The sequence below is a fragment of the Vitis vinifera genome, chromosome 3 (assembly GCF_030704535.1).
Source record: "Vitis vinifera cultivar Pinot Noir 40024 chromosome 3, ASM3070453v1".
Lineage (NCBI taxonomy): Eukaryota > Viridiplantae > Streptophyta > Magnoliopsida > Vitales > Vitaceae > Vitis > Vitis vinifera.
The window spans coordinates 10,001-17,529 of record NC_081807.1 but is presented as its reverse complement, the minus strand read 5'-3'; the positions used below and the strand labels follow the sequence as shown (position 1 = coordinate 17,529).

General features: G+C 37.7%; 2 protein-coding genes across 2 annotated transcripts; both read right to left on the bottom strand.

Moving 5' to 3' along the window:
* Window positions 1-1,739: 1,739 nt before the first annotated feature.
* LOC132253547 (vacuolar protein sorting-associated protein 45 homolog) lies at window positions 1,740-4,204 on the bottom strand. The gene is made up of 3 exons (XM_059735747.1): window positions 2,708-4,204; window positions 2,511-2,622; window positions 1,740-2,396 (listed from the first exon to the last, which is right to left on the bottom strand). Exons 1-3 carry the CDS (start codon window positions 2,783-2,785, stop codon window positions 2,293-2,295), a joined length of 294 nt encoding a protein of 97 aa, XP_059591730.1. The 5' UTR covers window positions 2,786-4,204; the 3' UTR covers window positions 1,740-2,292.
* Window positions 4,205-4,434: 230 nt separating this feature from the next.
* Window positions 4,435-7,009, bottom strand: LOC100241918 (DEAD-box ATP-dependent RNA helicase 21). The gene has a single exon (XM_003631539.4). It carries the CDS (start codon window positions 6,843-6,845, stop codon window positions 4,707-4,709), a length of 2,139 nt encoding a protein of 712 aa, XP_003631587.3. The 5' UTR covers window positions 6,846-7,009; the 3' UTR covers window positions 4,435-4,706.
* Between the last annotated feature and the right edge of the window lie 520 nt (window positions 7,010-7,529).

Here is a 7,529-nt window from a genome sequence, read left to right as displayed (position 1 = left end):
CTCACTAAGGTGGTGTTTGTTTTTTTTACTTAGTTCTAAATAGAACCTTAATGCTTAATAGTGTTAAATATTAGGTTGTTTGTTTTTGCAGTATTTTATTTATATTAAGTATTAAAAAGTAAAAAAAAACAAATATGTTATTTTTTCTATTTAGAAAAAACTACATATTTTGGTATTTTCTATTTAGTAAAAAATTTATAATAAGTCATGAAAAAGTAGAAAAACAAACAACCTAAATTCTGAAAACAAATTGCTTTCAATAAAAAGCCAAAAAAACCAATGTTTTCAGAATCGGACCGGTCATTAAATCGGAAAAGTTACCGATTCATTGGTCGGACCGATGGTCGAACCGTGGTTGAACCAATGTCGTTATAAATATATTTTTATATATTATTAAAATTTTAAAAAATTTATAATATTTATTTTTATATTTTTATTAATCAATTAAATATAATTTAAAATAAAATAATTAAAATTAGATTTTTTTTTTAATGATGAACCTTAACAAATTTAAATTAAATATATATTATCAAAGAGTATCATAGTCCAATGGTAGCATGCATTGAACTCAAGCCATGGTTTTAATTTAATAAAAATTAAGATGAATTATTAATAATTATTTATATGGAGCTCACTCGAGGCAAAGAAGCCCTTTTCTCTGAAGGTGCCCTTCAGACGACACAATCCCTAAAAGGTAAAAAGCCAAAAAGGCCTTACTTTCCTCTGCCACCCTCAATCCTCGCAGTTACTAATCTAATCATGTTTTTGATTTTTTTCTTTGCAACCCCTGTTTGATTCCTAAGAAAATCCATCCCCCATTTGATTTTCGGGAAAATTCATCATCGTTTGATTTTCGAGAAAATCCGTTCAAAACCCCCAAGGAAAACCAACAAAATTGCTATTTTTTTTGCTCCTTGTGTTTTCTGGATCTGTTCTAAGGGTCCCTTTGCTTTTATGCCATTGGATTTAAATTTCACGAACCCTAACTCCACGATTTTTGAGAAATATCGCCAAAATTTTTCGATATTTCAAACACTGTCGACGACAATGGGAACAACTGCGGGGGAGGGGGGGTTGAGTGGCCGACGACGGGGCTTTGCAACGTTTCGGGGGAGGGCTTTCCAACGTGCGGGGGCTGCTGCCAGCAGGACGACGCTCTAGTGACCGGTGACAATGGGAACAGCCGCGAGAATGCTAGGAGGGAAAAAAAGAAAAAAAAAAAAAAGATTGAGCTGGACGATTCGGAGGGAATCAGCCGGTTCGTTCAATTTGGCGGTCCGATCGCCGGTTCAACCAGTTTGATTTCGGCTCAACCTCTTTGCGGGCCAAATGGCCGGACCGGACCGAAATGGTGACCGATCGACGGTTGGACCGGTAAGACCGGTCCGCTCCGATTTTTAAAACATTGAAAAAAACAAACACCACCTAAGACCTTCTAGGAGTCTCATTTAGGAGAAAATCAATGAAGTCTCACTATTGAGATAATCAATTGAGTCTCACTTAGAATATCTTGTAATTATACTACCTTAATTCTCTTGGAATGTTTACCTTAAGTTTAGCTAACTCTTGTGTATAAATAGGTTGTAATCATTTTCTAATGAATAGAAGAATTCAGAACACAATTTACAGCAGTTACCATTTCAACAAATATATCTAGGTGAATGAATATCAATGGCTATGAACAGTAATAGTTTGGATAAACATATTTACACTAGTAACATGAAGACCACAAGAAAACATTTAATTCTTGAAGCAAAAACTGGAGATTATTTCTTGGATCACCAATCTTTACACCAGCAAGTCGAAGGCAACATAATAATTTTATTGAACAAGAAGAAGATGATCTTTTTTGGGGACTTTTAAGTGGCTGATTCCCTTCTATGAACCTCCCTCGATCCCTTAAATTCTCTTTTCTCCCTTGATTTGTGAATGCCACAGAATAAGGATAACAAACTAAGTTCTACCCATAAAAGAAAAAGGATAACAAACTAAGTTCCATGTTTTTTTTTTTCATTGACTAGAAAGTTTTCTTGTGTCTGATCTCCACCTTAGTTTTTAATGTTAAAAGGTCATTATGACTCTCTCATGCTCTTTTACTATATTTTGTCGAATTCTCTATTATGTTATGCTTTTTATGTGTTTTTACATTTCTCCCCCCCCCAATATCTAAGGATAGGGCTATAAAATGCTTGATGTCTATAGCAATAGGCCTATACCTCAAATGCAGCCACTTGCCCATCATTACAAGCCAACTCTTGCTCTCTTTGTGAAACTAACATGAGCTTTCGCTCTTCAACTATCTTTGCTCGTTTCTAAGACCATAGTCACATGCTTTGAAACATTGCCATGCATATTTCTGTACTGAGGATAATTGTCAACAAATTTAGGGATGTCTTCTGCAGAAAATCAAACCAATTAAGGATTTATAACAGTAACTAAAATAAAGATCCCATGAAAAGGAGTTAACAAATTTGTCTCTCAAGAATCTATTGTCTGAATGTTCTGGTTACCTTTTGAAATTTGCTGAAATTCATCCACCATTCTTTTGATATTCATTCCAATATCTCCAACATGCATGTTAGCTTTAAAGAACACAGCTAGTTCAGATGATAGTACAACCTCCTGGAAGCATAGATTACACAGCTACAGGTCACTCCTAGTACAAAATATTTAACAAATAATAGGCAAAGGAAAAAAGTAGTCCAACCTGCTGATCTTTAGGAAACTTGCTAATGTTTCTCAGATCTGCTTTATTATTCTGGATGCCTATCAACTCATGAACCATTGCTTACAGAAATTAGTGTAATGAATGAGCTCCATTTCAACCATCATGCACCAACAACACAGCACAGGGCATTCCCTGTATAAAGGAACCACACAAATGACAATGCTACAGTTCGTCTGAAGTAAAAAAGGCCACTTTCTTGCTGGTACACCCAAAAAAACAATAAGCAAATAAATAAGTTGATAACAGAGAACGATCAGTTTCTTAAAATAGTAAAGAGAACCAAGTCCAGAGTGTCCCACCCAGGATATAGAACTAAAATCCATATTGATAAGTTAAACATAATAGACATGGGTATCATAAATCGGAACCACTGGAAACTGATACAAAGGGAAAGAAAAAAAGATGCAAACCTGTGAACTAAATAAAGCAAAACAGAACCTATAAATCTATATCAGCTATAAATAGTGGTAAGAAATTATTCATTTGCAAGCAATAGCCATGCAGGTTATGAAGTTTGAAATTCTGCTCACCACTGTTCTTGTTCAATTCTTTTTGCAATATCAGAGGTTCATTGTTACCAAATAACAGGCTGTCATTCTAAAGCCAAGAAAATTGCCCCAATACCATCAACAACTCTATCACAAAAGTGTTGTAAACCTGAAGGATCACCATTGTAACCAGAATATCCTCATTCCTGGTGTTTCTAAAAGAATGTGCACGACAGAATCCCAATAATTGGTCTCAGGCTAAGAAAATTGGAGATATTCAATTAGCTCCAAAATTGAGAATGAGAGGAAAAAATTTAAACAACGAAGATCTTAAAGAAAACATAACTATATAAGTACTAAGTACTAACCTGTTCTGTTGTTTAGTTCCCATTACAAGCATAAAATGTATAACTTGAAAGTATATGCTCCAGCTGAAAAAACAAACCATTTTCCTCCATCCTTCCTCCAACTCTGAAAACACATACTACTTCAAGCCTGAAATTACTTGTTTTCAACCCATTTCCATATGGGGAAATTTTAGATTATAATGATGTGATGATGATGATGATGCTGATGCATCATACTCACTCCAGAAAAGCTAGTTCAGAAGAATATGAAGAAATTTCATCTTCATCCAAACTAGTTTCCATAATTTGCTTTTGCTGTATTGTAAATCTCTTAAAAACCTCAAATACTCTAAATTTACCTTGTTACCCAAATATCCCAATATTACATAGCAATTTCATTAATAAGAAATGAATGCAAAATACAAAATAACAATCCATAATCCAACTGATCCATTTCTCATGACAGGTTTAGTAAGACCAATTTAATCTAGGCCTTTGAATATCTAACATTTGGTATTCTTTCTTTCTTTCTCTTTTTCCTGCCTTTGTCTTTTTCTTTACAGCTAGTCTACCTGATTCCAGTTGTTCCTCTATTCCATTAAGAAAAATCCAGCTAAATTACAGGTTTCAAACCAAGGCACCTAATAACAATATGAGTTCTACATTCTAAGCTCTAATACACGAATTGCTATTTTAAGCTAAGGAAGTTAGTAGCATAACTGAATTCAACAGATTTTGATAGGATAGTAATGCATGAGATAAATTGGTATTAGATGTCAGATAAATAATAACTCCTATGAGCACACTGAAAAACAAAAATTAATGCCTTTAAATCAACTTCAGCATAAATGAACAAAAAGAAAATAAAGGATAATAGGAAATTCTCAATCAATATCATTATGAAGGTCCTTGCATCAGATGGCAACAATGGCATGGCAGCAGCTATACCACAGACATAAGTAATAGTTTCATCCACCACTTTCAGCACTCTGGATTCCTTTTAATCACTTTACAGACACTTCTATTCCAATCAAGATGCAAACTCATTTCACCGTGTGCATAGGTTTAATCTGCTAAAATACCATAATATGGCAAATTATGGTCAGACTTGTCACTAAAGTGTCCTGGAAAATTCCAAATTTCTCAGTGTGCAAAAACTGTGTCATTGCGTCTAGGTGGTCTGTCAGGAATTGCTCCTGGCTTGAATTTTGAAGCCTCATGTCTTGCTAGTTCTGGAGGCACAGGACTGTTATTCTGAATAAGCATCTGCTTGAGGTCATAGAAGACATCAGAATCATGCAGAGTCAAGAATGTTGTGGCCACCCCTGTCTTCCCTGCACGGCCTGTCCGTCCAATACGATGTGTGTACATCTCAATATTCCCAGGCATGTCATAGTTTATAACATGTGCGACATCAGGGATATCAATCCCACGCCCAGCCACATCTGTTGCAACCAAAACATTATATCTCTTGGTCCTAAAACCTTCAAGGCTAATTTCCCTCTGCTCTTGTGACTTTCCACCATGCAAAGTTGTCACTCGGTAGCCTGCCTTATCCAAACCCTTGGCAAGATTATCTGCAGACTTTTTAGTGTTGATAAACACAATTGCAGTCTTATCTCCGAGTTCATCCAGCAGCTTCTGCAACTTAAACATTTTCTCTGATTCCTTCATCATAATAACATGCTGAGTGATCAGGTCAGTGGCCTTTCCAGCAGTGCCAATTGTGACTACAACAGGATTTCTTAAGTACTTCCTTGCAAGCCGTTCCACAGCTGGAGGCATTGTAGCGCTGAACATATAAGTGGTCCGGTATATTTTTTTCTCATCAAGCTCTTCATCTTCATTCTCTGGCTTCAAATTGCTTGAAGGCATAGCATCCAAAACACCCACCACTTGTGGCTCAAAACCCATGTCAATCATGCGATCAGCCTCGTCCAGAACAACATAATTGCATTGGTTCAAAACAGCATAACGCCTCTCCAGGCAATCAATTAGCCGCCCAGGTGTCGCAATTACAACCTCACACCCTTGCCTGATCCTAAACCCTTGCTCTTCGATCGACTGACCACCGACAATAGAAACCACTTTGATACCCAAATAATGGGCAAACTTCACAGTCTCATCCTCAATCTGCTGCGCAAGTTCACGGGTAGGGGCCATTACAACAGCATAAGGCCCTTCAGCTTCATTCTCCTCGCTCATGGGAGGGAGTCTAGAAATGTAAGTCAGCATGGGAAGCACAAATGCAGCAGTCTTACCAGAACCAGTCTCAGCAATCCCAATCACATCGCGCTGTTGCAGTCCGAGAGGAATGGCTGCCATCTGAATAGGGGAAGGCGTCTTATAGCCAGCCCTCTCCACGGCCTTGAGCAGCTCAGTACTCAATTTGCTCTCTACCCAACTCCTCATAGGGCGAGGAATCTTAGAGCCCTTGTAAGATATATTGAAATCCTCTCTGAAAATTCTCCAGTCCCTCTCAGTCATTTCCTCTAGCTTCTTTTCGGTCCAGTGGCGATCCACTCTCATATCAAAAGTATCATACAATTCGGCGGCTTGTTCCTTCTGCCTCTGGGCTGCAGCCTCCTCCGGTCTCTCCTCAACACCCTCTTTCTTGCGGATCTCCTCTCTCATCTCTTTCTCGTTCTTGGCGGCGAGCTTCTTCTGCTCACGACGATCCATGCCAGCACGAAATCCTCTTCCGAACAAGAGCTGAGCCTCGTGAGGGTTTTGGTAGAGTGAATTCATGTCGCGGGAGGTGTCCTCAGTGTTCTCCCAATCGAAGGAAAATCGGAACTTCTCGCTGGGTTTAATAACCCTTTTCTTGGGTTTCTTGGATCCGAGGTACTGTTCTTTGATGGATTCAAGCTCTTTCTCTCGCTCCCGGTCAGCTAGTTTCTCTGAGCGAGCTCGCTCCCGAACCTTGGCCTCTTCCTCGCGTTCCCGATCGCGGTTCCTCCGCTCTGAATCACGGTCCCGGTCGCGATCGCGATCGCGATCGCGATCGCGATCTCGGTCTCTGGAAGAGCGGTGATGGCGGCTGTCCAGAGAGGGATCTGAGGGTTTGTTGGTGGAGGCAGCGTGGGAGGAGTGGTTGCCGGAGGAGGAGCGGGCTTGGAGTAGCTGTTGTTCAGCACGGCGCTTCTGTTCGGCGATTTCTTCGTGGCGACGTTGAAGGGCCAACTGTTCGCGCTGGGCTTTGGTCAAGAAGACGGGCTTCTTCATGTTGGTGGCGGCGGAGACGATGGTGGTGCTGATGTCTTCCTCAATTGATCGTTTCATAGCGGCGGCGGCGGCGTCGTCCTCCAAGAGATTCGCTTGGTTGCAGGAGGGGAAACTGCAAAGCAAGAAAACGAGAGACCTGTACCAAGCAGTACCCGGGAGTGTTCTCTGATTCAACCCGTATCCAAGCAGTTTTGGCTAATTGTTTTCAACCGTCGGGGTTTGGTTTTGTAAAAACATTACAAATTCAATTTATGTAAGATAAATTTAATTTAATTCAAAACTTATCAAAAAATAAATATTTTTTAATAAAACATGAATAATAATATTATAATAAAATCATAAATTATATATATATATATTGTTTTAATGTGTGTTAGAAACGATATTTGTAAACAAAAAATTTAAAAATAAATAATAATAAAATTTATTTTTTTAATTTCATGTAAACATTTAGTATTGAATAATGAACATAATATTATAAAAAAATTTTGATTTAATTTAAGATTAATTAGATTAACATTTTTAATTCAAAATTATTCTTAAAAATTTTAAAGAATCATTCAAACTTTTAAATTATTAATTATTTATTACTTAGCCAAAGAAATGAGCAAAGATTCCATAAAGATGGCTAATAATTCATTCTGCTTGGATGTTGATTTCAGGTAATTAACTTCAATCCCCACTAATAATTCATCTTTGTTCATTCAAAAACAACATTCACTGATATAGTTTATGAAAATA

What these genes read in the sequence shown, in the direction of transcription:
- LOC132253547 (XM_059735747.1), bottom strand. Translation starts at nt 2,785, where the DNA reads ATGGTTCATGAGTTGATAGGCATCCAGAATAATAAAGCAGATCTGAGA. An exon ending in AGTTTCCTAAAGATCAGCAG is followed by an intron (nt 2,623 to 2,707) that starts GTTGGACTACTT and finishes CTATGCTTCCAG; the next exon opens with GAGGTTGTACTATCATCTGA. An exon ending in ATTTCAGCAAATTTCAAAAG is followed by an intron (nt 2,397 to 2,510) that starts GTAACCAGAACA and finishes GATTTTCTGCAG; the next exon opens with AAGACATCCCTAAATTTGTT.
- LOC100241918 (XM_003631539.4), bottom strand. Translation starts at nt 6,845, where the DNA reads ATGAAACGATCAATTGAGGAAGACATCAGCACCACCATCGTCTCCGCC.